The sequence below is a fragment of the Natrix helvetica genome (genome assembly GCF_964273705.1).
Source record: "Natrix helvetica genome assembly, chromosome: 5".
In the NCBI taxonomy this organism is placed as follows: Eukaryota; Metazoa; Chordata; class Lepidosauria; order Squamata; family Natricidae; genus Natrix; species Natrix helvetica.
Window position 1 is genome coordinate 108,056,662 of NC_138551.1, and position 15,235 is coordinate 108,071,896.

General features: G+C 37.9%; 1 protein-coding gene across 5 annotated transcripts in view; it reads left to right on the top strand.

The window, feature by feature from the left end:
• GBF1 (golgi brefeldin A resistant guanine nucleotide exchange factor 1) overlaps positions 1–15,235 on the top strand; it is a 197,108-nt gene that overhangs the window by 61,164 nt on the left and 120,709 nt on the right. For all 5 annotated transcript variants that reach the window (XM_081956539.1, XM_081956541.1, XM_081956540.1 and 2 more), the window contains exons 8-9: positions 3,871–3,925; positions 12,271–12,397. In XM_081956539.1, the coding sequence (XP_081812665.1) occupies positions 3,871–3,925; positions 12,271–12,397 (182 nt within the window). The remainder of the gene's footprint in view (positions 1–3,870; positions 3,926–12,270; positions 12,398–15,235) is intronic.

A 15,235-nucleotide genomic window follows, 5' to 3' on the forward strand; every position in this document is an offset into this window, starting at 1 on the left:
TAAAGTAACAGATACATTTGTTACAATCATGGATTATATACATTGCCAAGCCAAGACTAGGGTTACATCCCTAACATTCTCCCCTCTTTGGTTGTCAATGTATTTACATACAACTTCACATTCTCAATCCATAATCATCACGACATTGTTTATTTTTTACCGTACCTTGAGCTTTGGTAAAATGATCAGCAATGTTTTCTTCAGACATACAATACTCTAGTGCAGGGGTGGGGAACTGTGGCTCTTTTGCGACTTGTGGACTTCAACTCCCAGAATTCCTGAGGCAGCTATGTTGGTTCTGGAATTCTGGGAGTTGAAGTCCACAAGTCGCAAAAGAGCCACAGTTCCCCACCCCTGCTCTAGTGTAATCATTTTACTAGGACTGAATAATTTTTTCTGAAAATTCACCTGTAATGGTTTGTTCATATCTACCTTTTAGAAAGGCCAGGTCCACATTTCTTCATAGATTGTGCCACTAATTTTCTTCAAATTTTAGGTGGGGAGCTAAAAAAAATAAAATACAAAATTGTTACTTTTGCTTACTTCAGAGTCACCACAATATCAATGCTTTTGCTGTCCTTGAACAGCCTCATCCTAATGGATGATGGATTGGTATCTATTGCATTGAGGACCCCTTTGATCTTGACCAGATCTCCAAATCCATTTGCAGAAATCCAGCCCCAAACATGCAAGGAACCTTCACCATGCTTCACTGTTGCCTGCAGATGCTCATTATTGTATGCTCTCCAACCCTTCTGTAAACAAACTACCTCCTGCTGTAGCCAAATATTTTGCATTTCGACTCATCAGTCCAGAGCACCTGCTGCCATTTTTTCTACACTCCACTTCCGGTATTTTTTTTTAAATATAATTGAGTCACTTAGCCTTGTTTCCACTTTGGAAGTATGGCTTTTTGACAGCAGTTCTTTCATGAAGACCACTTCTGGCCAGACTTCTCCAAACAGTAGATAGATATATCTGGGTTGCATTGGTTTCTGCCAGTTTTGTGCTGAAGGCAAAGGGTAGTCAGCCCAGATAGTAATTTATTTTTGGATTTATCTTCTGTTTATTTACTTTCAATTTTGTTAATTGATAAAAATATACTATTAACACTTCTATTTCTGAAAGCATTCTTAATTTACAGCATTTTTTCACAACTGCCTATAACTTTGCACAGTACTGTGTGTGTGTGTATACACACATACAATATGGATTATGCATATATGGATTAGTATGGTTGTTACTTTTGTTATTATTTTTTGTAACGTTGATTAGAAAATATAAGGAAACTTCTGACCAGAAGAAAGTAAAGAAACTGCATATAAAAGAAAAGATCCAATAAAAGCATTATAACTATCCATTGAATGTTAAGAAGAGTACCTCCTTGGACTTCCGGAGGAAAAAAATGTTGAATCGAAGACGACTCCACAGAAAGTGGAGCTGACAAGTCCATTGGAGCTGACAAATAGACTGGTCCTTCATAATTCCTCTCTGAAAAAGAAGAGGACAAGATCACACACATGTAATCCAAAGAGCTGTTTCTCATGAGGAGACTGAAAAGATGTTTAAGAGCTCTGGGGGACAAGGGAATAGCCGTTTTGCTAAAAACAGAAACTAAAAAGTCACTGGCTTCACATACTTGGTTTTCTAATCACTTTAGGAAATTGCTTGTTAACTGTTTATTAGGAACCTTTGGATCAACAAGTTTTATAGCACTGGGTAAATTTCCTTCAATCCTTAGCAAAAGAAATTGGAATGCAAGTCTAAGGATTTTGAAAAAGATTTCCTGAACAAACAGCAAAGGAGCAATTAAAACTAACATTTTATGTTGGATTTGAGAGTTACATGGGAAAAATGGAATTTGAAAGGATGTCTTTTTTTCTTAGATTTCAAAATATACCTGAAACAGAGGGTGAAGACATAAGAGAGACCATGATAACAATGCTAGCAGATTATATTAAAAGAGATAAACAGCAGCTAGGGTGGGATATTGACCTGATATATAGAATCAATTCAGCATATGCTAGAATACACAATGTTCCAAGGGAGGTACATGTTAAGTTTTTTAGAAAGACTACAAGAGATGAGATTCTAGGAGTTCAAAGGGGGGAACCTCTAAGATATAAGGACAAAGAAATAACCATTCTGAAACAGATACCAAAAAGAATAAGAGATAAGAGGAAGAAATTCTTCTTTCTAACTAAAAAGTTATATGAAAAAAATATCTGGTTTCGGTGGTTAATTCCAGAGGGCTTGTTGATTTTTGGGGAGGGGGGTAGAGTGAGAATTAACACAGTGGTGGAGGCAGAAGCCTTCATGGGAAAACATAAGGACCTCCTAGGTGAAACGAGACGGCACATAAGACATGAAGGGGGGAGGAGCCTTGGCTCAGCCAACAGACAGGGGAGAGGAGACAGCAATGAAACTTAGGTCACAGAAATGAATTAAAAACATATCGCAATTGCTAATATAATGAAATGTAGAAGTGATATAAAGTATGGTTGAAGATGTCAAAGAATTGAGTAAAATAACTGCTAATATGAATGTAACAATGATATTTTGATATATATAAAATATGAAAGAGATGCAAGATTCCGTGGAAGTACCACCTTCCGTATGATGTAGCTGTCAAAAAAATTTTCCCACACTTATGTACCCCTTTCCCCAAAATATTTGAAAAAAAACCAATAAAACTTTTGTTATTAAAAAAACAAAAAACTAACATTTTAGAAAGTTACAAAAGGATTGAGGGTCCAGATAAATTTGAAATAAGATTTTGGAATTAATTATAAAGAATCCCTCCCATCGGAAAATGCTTTTGTTTTGATTTCTTTGTTTTTTAAAAAACTAAAGAATTTAAAAATTGGACACCAGAGGGAATAGAAGGATCAAAAGATTACAATTAAAAGAGAAGAACATTTCAACTTGATTTACTAATACAGAATATTTTAATATTGGACATTGTCGGACCTGGGTAAACGAGACAGGAAATGCTACTAGATGAACTAGATCTAATGTATTGTAAGATTACATTAACAGAGCGTTAGAAATCTGAACATACAAACTTCTTGCTGCCACTTTTAACTATCTGATCAATTAGGGTGGGTCTTTCTTAAATTTCTTTCTTTGAATGCTAAGCAGCTGCGGACTCCCCCTTCTCTTGTTCTGATTGTTCCCTAGGAAGCATCACTTTCTTGTGTCCTCCAAGGTCATCCATATATGCCATTTCAGATTTATTGCAGAATATTTTTAAACAAGAGAATAGAAGTAAAATTTAAGAGTATCTGCCTCTATAGATAGACTTTGTTTAAAAGATGCTATCAAAGAGGAGCAAGGTAACTGACACAATTGAGCCTAATTTAAAAGTAGATTTAAAAATGATGGGCTACAAGAATGACTTATTACACTGGACAAACAAACCAAGAGAGTAACCTGAATAATTTTCCTATATTGGATTTATAAAAGAGACTTGTTGAAGTTTTGAAAAACTTTGTGAGAAAGGACAAAGAAAAAATAAAAATAAAATCAAGTTCTGTGACATTATTTGAAGGGACTAAAGATCAAGATGGTTAGAAATAAATGATCAAGATTAAAATAGATTTGTTGTTCTCTTTGGTAATGAACTTAATGAACTTCTGCTTAACATCAAGAGTGAAATGATGATGCTTTATGGATTTGTTTATTGATAAAGAGATGGATATGAGAAGAAGAGGTCATTTGTTGTATTTTAAGAGAAGGTGATAAGTTACTAAAATTGTTTTTATTAGTAATTATTGTATATTGTAAACTTTAATAAAATTAGCATTAAAAAGCAGAGAACTTTCTTGTATCCCCTGTATTTAATATCTTTGTCTGTTTATATTATTCCAGATCATCTCAGTTTAAAGAGGAGCCTAAGAGCTATGTAGGGACCAACATAAGAAAGGTAAGATCCAAAATAGTGAATATTGCTTTATTTTTAAGTGCACTTGCACTTTCCTCTTCCTCCTCCTTGTCATATTTGTTGCAGAAGTTATTTAGCTGTAAGTGCCATTTGACATCTATAGTATTTCTGATGGATGGATTGATTGATTGGGTGCCTTGGTATTGATTCTTAGCAGATACATACATTTTCTCTATGATGATCTGTCCCTAACTTGAGTTTTCAGATGTTCCAACACTCTACCCATCACCACTGTAACTGAGTTCATCCAGCTTGCTACTGGTTATCCTCTTTCACCTTTTTTTTCACATTTCCGTTAAATACTTCTCCAGAAGCTAGGTGTTTGCATAATGTATCTAAAATAGTCATATATGTCTTGAGTGAGAATTCTGGGTTGATTTGTTTGATTATTTATTTGTTTGTTTTCTTGGCTGTCCACAGTATTCTCAGGAATTTTCTCCAACAGCAATGTTCAAAATCATTAATATTCTTTATATTCTGCTTTTTCAACTTTTACTATCATAGAATGTTACAGGAATACCATTGCTTGCACTGGTCATCTTTGTAGGTATCAAGATATCTGAAAATCTTTCTAAAGCATTAAACATCTTTATGTTCATGTGACCGGCATGACTAAATGCTTAAGGCATACGGAACACTGTTACCTTCCCACCAAAGATGGTTCCTATTTTTCTACTTGCATTTCTACGTGCTTTCGAACTGCTAGATTGGCAGAAGCTGGGAGAAATAACAGGAGCTCACTCCATTACGTGGCGCTAGGGATTCAAACCGCCAACCTTCTGATCGACAAGCTCAGCGCCTTAGCTACTGAGCCACCTTGTCCCTTTTTTCTTAAAGCATTCATAGCTGCCCAATGGCAGTCTGCAATGTATTTCTTGACTGTTTATTCATTTGCACTTGATAGTTGATCCTAAAAGCTATCTACCAATTTGATATTTTCATTATCAATTCTGAGACTGATTGTCGTGCTGTCATTAGTTTGGTCTTTATATTTATTTTATTATGTTTCATTGCTGCCTGTTTTAATCTCTGGATGGTTATGGGAGGCAAGTAATAATGTAAAGTGCATAGAGAAGCCTTGTTTAAAGCCTACAACTTTAATTCGGAAAAAAGAATGGATGTTTTTTTAAAATAAGTTTATTAAACTTATCATGTTTTTAATTGTATCAGCAGGAGGATGGTCACGGTAAAGTCAATCATCTAGATTTTTTTTTAATACAAGCACGATTATATTCTATGAGATTAAAATATAATCAATCAAGGAATGTCTTAATGGGAAAACTTGCAGGGAAAATCATTACTGATCCATCCAAAAAAATATAATTTTAATTTAGTGTTGTAACAACTCTTTGATCATCGCATCCAGCCCACTCAGTTCCTGGCAAATAGATGGGGAAAAAATGGAAGTAGTGACATATTTTATTGTCCTGGGCTCCAAGATCACTGCAGATGTGGACTGTAGCCAAGAAATTAAAAGATGCTTGCTCCTGGGGAGGAAAGCTATGGCATCAAATCTAGACAGCATACTAAAAAGCAGAGACATCTCCCTGCCAACAAAAGTGCATATAATCAAGGCTATGGTTTTCCCAGTTGTAATGTATGGTTGTGAAAGTTGGACCATAAGGAAGGCTGAGCAATAAAGAATGGAGGCCTTTGAACTATGTTGCTGGAGAAGATGCCTGTGAATCCCTTGGACTGCAAGGCAATCAAACTGGTCAGTCCTAGAGGAGATCAACCCTGACTGCTCTTTAGAAGGCCAGCTCCTGAAGATGAAACTCAAGTACTTTGGCCACAGAGAAGGAAAGACTCACCGGAAAAGAGCCTCATGCTGGGAACGATTGAGGGCAAAAAAAGAAGGGGATGACAGAAAATTTGGTGGCTGGCTGGAGTAACCGAAGCAATAGGCGTGAGCTTAAATGGACTCCAGAGGATGGTAGAGGACAGGAAGACCTGGAGGAACGTAGTCCATGGGATCGTGATGGGTCAGACTTCGCAACTAATAACAAATCCCATTTTGAATCTTGAACTGTTTTTCTTTTTAGGATTTCCGTCCATGGAATCCTTACTACTCTCTCTCTTAATTATTGAAATCAGCTCTCTTAAAGGCTAAAGCATTAGTCTGAATTTGTTTGGTTACCTGTGATTGCATTATAGTAAATTCAAGTATGACATGTTTGCTGTCTCCCTAAATTCCTACAATTTCTCCCTCAACCGTTTCTCCCTATCAGTAAAGATTAAGTGCAGTATATAGCTGGCCCTCTTGTTCCCTCTTCTGCCTTTTGCATGACAAAGTTGTCAGCAAGACATGTCAAGACTCAGTTAGTTAGTTAGAACCTTTTACTGATTTTTTTCTTCTATTGCTTTCCATAGTTCTTTGAGTATAATATCATTTCCCATCGCCTTCCAACTTGGTAATGGCCAGATTGGTGGTCTAACTTCATCTTCTAGCACTATCGGTTCTTGCAAGGAAGAAGTATTTTCCAAATTATCTTCAATGTTGAAAACTCACCTATACAGTACTTTGGTGTAATCCTTTCATCTTGATTTATTCGTTTATTGGTATCTACTAGTACATCTGCTACTATGGTCCATTGATGTCCTTTAGCATAGCAATTCAAGGTTGGATCCCATTTTCAGTGTGTTATAGAGGTTGTTGTATACTACTACTTGTTTCTTAAGTTCTTCCCTCAAATTTTTGTATTTCTTGACTTTGGGTTCTCTTCTGTTCTTGTCAATTTCCAGAGTTTGTTCTGACATCCAGTTTGCTTTTTTCTATTTCTTCATCTTCATCTTTGGCCATCTCTTTTCACATCCATTCTTTGTTCTGACCTAGCCTGATACAGTAAAAAGCACACACTTAGTCCCCAAAACCCTCTTTTTATTTCCCAAATAGTTGTAAAGGCTGCCAAAGGCTTTCGGGATAAGGCTGATAAAGCACCCATCTTTGTTTTCCTTGAAACGCTGCAAAAGACTTAATTGGCATTTAGCTTGGCAAGGCCACATGAAGCGAAGAGTCAAAACAGAGCTTCAGAAGGTAAACTGACCAGCATCAACCAAGTTGCTTCCTGCAAAGGCTCATGTGCCTTTGCTCCTCCTTTATGTCCTATGGGAGGGGCCAATCAACTCCAAACCTTATTCCCAAGTTGTCCCTTCTGTCTTAACTGTTCTTGCCTTTTGGCAGCTCTCTGCATGCGTGCACTGGGAACAGGGGGAGCCTGATCCTCTGCCTCACTGATGTCCAATTCTGGAGGCTCTGGAAGCAGCACATAATTCCCAGATGGCTATGGCCCCCTCTCTGCCTCTGACGCAGAGTCCCCAGACTTCAGGACACTTTCTGCCATGTTCCTGCCCAACGTCCTCGCTATCCGACTCTGCTGCTAGTTCCGCAGGCTGACGGTGGACCACAACATTCTTAACAATTTCTTTAAATTGGTTCCACAAGTTCCTATGGTTCTGTATCAATAGGGGACAGGATTCCAGGACTAGAATAATTCCTGATGTTCTCCTTAAAAATGTTAGATATGTGCTCAAGATCATATTGTGGAAACTAATTGCCTTTTTTCTTCTTTAGCTTAATTTCTGTTTTTCACTTGTTTGAAAAGTAGAAGGCTGGGGGCCTTCTTTAATTTTAAAGTTGTTCTTGCTATGGATATTTTGCTGGTATATAGTACATGACCATATCACTCGAAACACAATTGTTTGCTTTTCTCAGCAATGGAGACAATACCAGCATATCTTTATTTGTTATTCAGTCTAATCTTGTTTTTCCAAGTGCCTGCCAAAGCATTCTTATCTCCATAATATGGGAGATTCTGCTGTTATTTTTTGTTGTGGGCCAATGTTTCACTTCCACACATTGTAACTGGTCTAATGACTGTTAGATAGACTTGGATTTCAGATGTAGAGGGATTTTCTTACTGAATAGAACACAGTTGGTGTCACTTCAACAAGGTGATGTTAACTCATACTTGGGCAGTCTGTGGTGTTCAGGAGCCATGTTTGGGCCCTGATGCTTTCATTGGAAACCTTATTTGATTTCAAATGATTAACCCGGCATTACTGATCACCAGTCTTTTTAATATTGAACCTTATTTCACAGTTTTTTGAGGACACATCTACTAGATCAGATTATAATGCAGCAGAAACAGAATTTGTATGCCATTGCTCAGGTGGATATCTACAGAGAGCCCACAGTCTGATTCTTTGATTTTCACTTCAGATGATGGGCAGTTGTTTCACAATGGCTGATGTATGTTCTTTTCTTTAATCATTCATCACACTCCTGGCACACTCTTAGTCTTACCTCCCGGGGATATATTTTAATTGGGTTTGGGTATTTTAATTGGGATGTTTTAGGGCTTTTATACTATATTTATTTCTTTGTACAGTCTCACCTCCTCCACTCAAATGTTCAAGTATTTAATTGTTTATATATTATTTATATTGTTATTTATGTATTTTATCTGTGTTTCATTGACTGTACACCGCCCCGAGTCCCTTTTTGGGAGAGGGGGCGGTTTATAAATCCAAGAAATAAATAAATAAATAAATCATTCTAGCCTTCATCTATCCACTGCAGGATATTCTGCATGTTTCGAACCAATATGGTCTTGAGCTTTTCTTTGCTACATGCCATCAGTTCTTCTTGCTATTTGACCATCTCATTTCCATGGTGCTCTCTGAGCTTGTTTGTTTTCTTGCAGATGTTTTATTACCCTAACTAGGTAACATCATCAGTACAAGTAATGAGTGTTGTTTGCTGTCAGTTTATATCTGGTGACTTGCCTTTCTGTGTGGGTGGGGACGGCCTTAGAGATTCTTTGGTTGAGCTGAATTGATGGCTCTTTGGCAGTTTGTTGATTGGGTATCGTTTACTTGATTGTTGGTCTGAAATTAACCTTGGAGTTAATCTATGCTAATCTGAGTGCTAAATACTAGTGGAAGGGTACTGAAGTCTTTTTGTTGTCTTTTGGGCTGGTTGATTGTCTCTTTTGCATAATCTATAGATGCTGTTAATGTCTATATGTGTCAGACGTGCCTCATTCAGTATCCAAGAAAGAAAACCCCCAACTCCATTTGAGTAGAGATAAAGGTACTTTTACTGGACATGAAATGAAAACAGCTAAATTGAAGCAAGTTCTGAAGCAAAAAAACACGAACTTGTATATAACAAATGTTTGTTCAAAGCCCTCCCCCCCCCAGCTATCCCAACCCAATGTCCAATCTCCAGCTCCCAAAGGTGTCATGTGGGGTGCATCTTCAAGTGGCCTCATTCAGTTGGTATGCAGCTACATCAGCATGCACAGAAGATGGTGAGAACATACCTTCCTAACGATATCTCCGCCAGTCCCTAGTAATTCCCCTCCCAAATACCATTAGTCCCCACCTTCCCTGTTACTATGGCAGCCGAAAGCAAGCAAGCAAAGTAGAGGCTGACAATATGTCTATTGATGGCTGATTTCTCAGAGTGCCAGGCTTCTAAAAATCCCATTTTGGACTTGGCCTGGTCTAGGATTGTCACAGTTTCCCAGTTGAAACTATTGTTAAATCTGAAATTAAAGAATTTTTGTCATGTCTTCTGGCTGCCAGTTGGTGTTCATGGATACATTCTGCCAGTCTTCTGCCTGTTTGTCCTACATAGTGATTGTGATGCATCTTACATTGTATATTGTAGATGACTCCTGTTTTTTCTTCTGAAGTTTCTGGGTCTTTTAGTTTGTCTATGATGTTTTGAAGAGCTTTAGTTGCCTTGCGTGCTATGCTGATTCCATGTGGTTGTAGTAATCTGTCTGGTTTCTGACATACTCTTGATGTATGGCAATGTAATTCTTTTTAGGGTTTCTGTTGATTGTGCTGTATTGGGTTGAGTGGTCAGGGATGTGTTGCTATGTATTGTATAGATGCTGCATTTTCTTTTTCTGCTGTTCTGAGCAGGGTGGATTTGATTTGAATCAAGTCGATTTAAAACATGATTTAAATCACTAATAAAAAGGCTTGCTTTAAATCAACTCGATTTAAATCATAATTTTTAAAAAGCACTTGTCATCTCTGTCCGCAGTGGCTCCTCCTCTGACCTCCTGTTGATTCACTTCCAGTCCCAATATTGCAGAATATACAATCTCGTGCTACATAACTAAGATCCATTTCATGTTGAATAAACTAAATTATTAATGTATCTTAAATAGAAAACTATCTTGATAGATTTTTACTCCAAAAGCATTTTATTAAAATAAATTCGATAAAACTAAAATAAATCTAATTTAAATTTAAAAAATCCAATTTAAATTAAAAAAAAACCCAGTTTTTTATTTTTTAGTTTAAAAAATCTTCGGTTTTTATCCATCCTGGTTCTGGGTTGCTGCAGTGTGTTTGGGCTCGTTTAAATAAAGTCCTTCCTCAGCTTCTCTTGTGGGAGATTGGGTTGTTGCTTTGTAGTGGAGCACCTGGTTAGTATGGGTGGGGTTTCTGTAGAGTTGTGTTTCTAGTTTGCCATTGTGGCCTCTGCTGATCAGGATGTTCAGGAAGGGCAGCGAGTTGTTGTTTTCTTCTTCTCTAGTAAACTGAATTATTTTCAAATGTTATTGATGGTTCTGTGAGTGTTCTTTAATTGGTCCTTTTTTATTATGATGAAGGTGTCATCTACATATCTGATCTATATTTTCGGTTGTATTTCTGGAAGTGCTACGGTTTCTAGATGTTGCATGACGACCTCCACCATAAGTAAATTTGCCCATCAAATTAAAAATATGTGGTTAAGCAGTGGTTTATGAGATCCATAATCCTGAATGCTTTGATCTTTGTGTATTCAATTAAGTCAGGTGCACTGTGAAGCAATGCAGTCATGGATTCTTTGCTAATTCTGGATCTGTAGATGTGAACAGGGCTGTGACATCAAATAAGACAACCTCATCTATAGTCACATCTCTGTATCAGGGCTCCTGATTGTTTGAAGACGTAGACGAGAGTTAATGGAATGTTGGCTTCCTCTTGTGAGATGCCCAAGCTTTTTTGTTAATTCTTTTGCAATGTTGTATGTAGGGTCCCTGTCAGAGATATGATTGGATGGAGGAGTATGCCAGATTTGTGTATCTTGGAGCATCCTTAGAAGCATGGAAGATGGGTCCACTGATTCTTATCCAACACTTTTCTCCTTTGGTAATTTGTCCTTTCTTAGTGAGGTTATTGAGGGTTCTTTTGAGCTAGTCATCTAGGTTTTATATTCTATTGGTGTTCACAGGATTGTAGGTTTCTTTGTCCTCTAATATTTCTTTTGCTTTTTGTAGGCATTGTGTCTATCCATAATCATAGTGGTTTGGCCTTTGTCTGCAAATAGGATGATGATGGTCTGCTCCTTCAGGTTTCTGAAGGATGCTTTGTCTTCTGTTGTACGTTGATTCTGTTCCTATCTTTTTCTGATCTGTGGAATGATACTTTGTCTAATGTTTTCTTGGACTTCAGTGGTTTTTTCAGTGGAGCATAGGGCAGTAGGAGTCCCAAAGTGCATAGATGGGGAGAGAAAGGCAGGCGGAAGGAGTTGAAGTGCCCCTATGATTGTAAGCACAGGGAGGTTGTCAAGCACCTGAATTTTGATTACATGATTGTTGGGTGCTACAGTGGCTATAACTTCCAGATACCGGTTGTAAGCCCCTTCTTTCAGCATCATCATTAATTTCACACAGTCACAGGACAGATGATTGTAAGTTGAAGACTTACAATCTTACTGCAGAAAACCTACCTTGTAAAGTTTTTTTAAATAATGGTTTTGTTTTATTTGGTGCCTTTGAATCATCATAAAAGTCTAGCAAGTTCAAGCTGTTTTCTTGGCAAGATGTTCAAAAATAGTTGCCCATTGCCTTCTTCCTAAAGTTAAGAGAGATTGACTGGCCCCAGGTTGCTTTGTGCTCTACAATAGATGGAACTAGAACTGTTTTCTAGCCCATTGTCTTAACCACTACATCAAATTGGATCTCTAGCTTGTAAGTTAAGGCTTTAGAATACAATTTCAAAATAAATTTAAGGCTTTAGAATACAGTTTCAAAATAAACTAAAATAAAAAAGAATGTAACCTTTTAACTGAAAAGGGGGATTGTGGAAATCAAAATGTTCAACAATATTTCCTTTTCTATATTTGGGAACTGATTTGTATATGTCAATGTACACCAAATATCTGAAAGCTGGGTGAACTCCAAAATCCATCAATTCAATTTCCCTCTCCCTTCCCCCCACACCCCTCTATTGGAATATGAATACCAGGAATATTGTTTTGAACTAATAGAATACTGTTACAATTCTGCTGCCTATAAGAGACTTGTGTTTATTATTCACAGTTGAAAATGAGAGCAGGAGGGATGAGTGATTCATCAAAATGGAAGAAGCAGAAACGATCACTGAGAAACTCCTGCCATGTTACCAAGGCATCTCAAGAAATAGAACAGTCAGCTGTCAATGGCACAGGTAGGATAAATAATTGTTTATGTAGTAAAATGTATACACTCTGAATATGGGTAATTGCTGAGAAAGCACTTCCTCTTTCTTGTTTCCAATTGCCATGTTAGTTAAATTTTTAATGTTAATTGGTGCTAAATTGTGCGGATTTAAGAATATAACAGATAAGTGGAAATTTGGCTTAAGTTTGCCCCATGCTAAATTGTTTTTGGTAAGGTAAGATAACCTTTATTGTTACTTTTTTTCTGTGAACACATTGGAACACATTAAAAAAAATGAAATTCTGATACCAGGTCTCAAAAGTGTGTGTGTGTGTGTGTGTGTGTGTGTGTGTGTGTGTATACACATACACCCATACCATACATATGCTATCTCTCTCTATTGTATACATTATTGTTGTTGTTAGTTGCAAAGTCATGTCCGACCCATCGCAACCCCATGGACAACGTTCCTCCGGGCCTTACTGTCCTCTACTATCCTCTGGAGTCCATTTAAGCTCACGCTGACTGCTTCGGTAACTCATCCAGCCACCTTATTCTCTGTCGTCTCCTTCTTCTTTTGCCCTCAATCTTTCCCAGCATGAGGCTCTTCTCCAGTGAGTCCTTCCTTCTCATTAGGTTGCCAAAGTATTTTAAGTTTCATCTTCGGGAACTGGCCTTCTAAAGAACAGTCAGGGTTGATCTCTAGGACTGACCAGTTTGATCGCCTTGCAGTCCAAAGAATTCGCAGGAATCTTCTCCAGCACCATAGTTCAAAGGCCTCCATTCTTTGGTGCTCAGCATTTCTTATGGTCCAACTTTCACAGCCATACATTGCAACTGGGAAAACCATAGCCTTGATTATATGCACTTTTGTTGGCAGGGAGATGTCTCTGCTTTTTAGTATGATGTCTAGATTTGATGCCATAGCTTTCCTCCCCAGGAGCAAGGGTCTTTTAATTTCTTGGCTGCAGTCCCCTTCTGCGGTGATCTTGGAGCCCAGGAAAATAAAATCTATCACTACCTCTATTTCTTTCTCATCTATTTGCCAGGAATTGAGAGAGCCAAATGCCATGATCTTAGTTTTCTTAATGTTCAGTTTCCAGCCAACTTTTGTACTCTCCTCTTTCACCCACATCAACAGATTCTTTAGTTCCTCTTCACTTTCTGCCATTAAAGTAGTATCATCTGCATATCTGAAGTTGCTGATATTTCTCCTGGGAATCTTAATTCCAACTTTTGATTCACCCTATACATACACACACATTAATCACAGACCAATTAGAATACATAGCGGAAAAAAGAGTCTTGAGAGTTAACAAGGTGATATATATATGGTATATATGGTATGAAGCTATTACAGAATTTAGTTGTTCTGCTTCAGATACTGCAAAGCCTCCTCCCAGAAGCTAACAAAGAAAATTGGTCATGGAGAGGATGTGTAGCATCTCAGACAATACTATGGACCTGGACAAGCTTTGCTTATATGCCATGTCCTAGATACAAGGAAGTGAACTTACCACTCTCTGCACAGCCTTCCTGTCCGAAACAGTAATACCTCCAAACCACTAGTAATACAATACAATATGATAGGATGCTTTCAGTCCTCCCTCGATAGAAAGTGGAAAAGATAGGAGAAGGGGGATATGCTCTTCTCATACAACACAGAAAATGGAGGTGCTGGTGTTCCTACTTCAGCAGGGTCTCACTTTTGAAGGACCAAGCTAACCTATTCATCAGCTGCACACCCCAAAATTTGATACTACTAACCACCTTCACAGTTGAATTGTTAATACAGATGTGTGACTGTGCTTGCCTTTTCTGAAATTGGCAATTAACATATTTTCCAGAGTATAAGATGCACCAGAGTATAAGACGCACCAAGGTTTCGAAGAGGCAAATTAAAAAAAAAAGTTTTTGCACTCTGCAAACCTCCCCAAAACGGCCTGTTTTTTGTGAAAGCAGGCCCATTTTTTTTTCAAAAAAGGGCATGAATAGCCCTTAGGAGGCTTGTAGAGTGTTCCTGGGGAGATGGGGGGGGGGGGAGCAAAAAATGGCCAGTTTTTGCAAAAACAGGCCTATTTTTTTCTCCCAAAAAGGGCATTGGGAAGCTTATAGAGTGCTCCTGAGGGCTAGGAGGGGGAATTGCCTGTTTTTTGCCTGTTTGTTGCCTATTTTCTGCTCATTTCTGCCCTCCCCAGCCCCCAGGAGCTCTCTGAAAGCCTCCTGCAAGCTATGCACGGCCATTTTGGTGAAGGGGGCTGGGTTTCAGGACGCAAAAAATGTATTTCAATGTATAAGATGTACCCAGATTTTCAGTCTCTTTTTTGAGGGAAAAAGGTGCATCTTATACTCCAAAAAATACGGTATCTCTTTTGTTTTTCCTACATTTAAAACAAGACTGCTTTTATTGCACCAGTTCATCAACTCTATAGCATCTCCTGGTAATTGCCCTCATTATCATCCTGAATAAGGTCTGTCACTGTTGTATCATCTGCATACTCACAATATGGCTGGGTAGCAAATCTTGCACAATAGTCTTGGGTCGACAAGGTGAACAAATAATATAAAAGAGGTTCCGATGTTTCTATAACTATAAAAGCCACAGTGGAAAGGGTATCAGTACATACCTTACTGTTGTCTAGACACAACTTCACAACTCAAGGGGAATGGGACACATTGATATATTACAAATAATCACATGTCACAAAGGAATCACAGGTGGGCCGGTCAGCTATTTGGCAATAGGAAGGGAGCTGGTGGTCAGTGAGACCTGGAGAGACAGCCATTCAATGTGTTTTTTCTCCTTTTTGACTGAGACAATGTTTGGCAATAGTGGATGTATTGAATTTTCAAAAAAACACTAGTG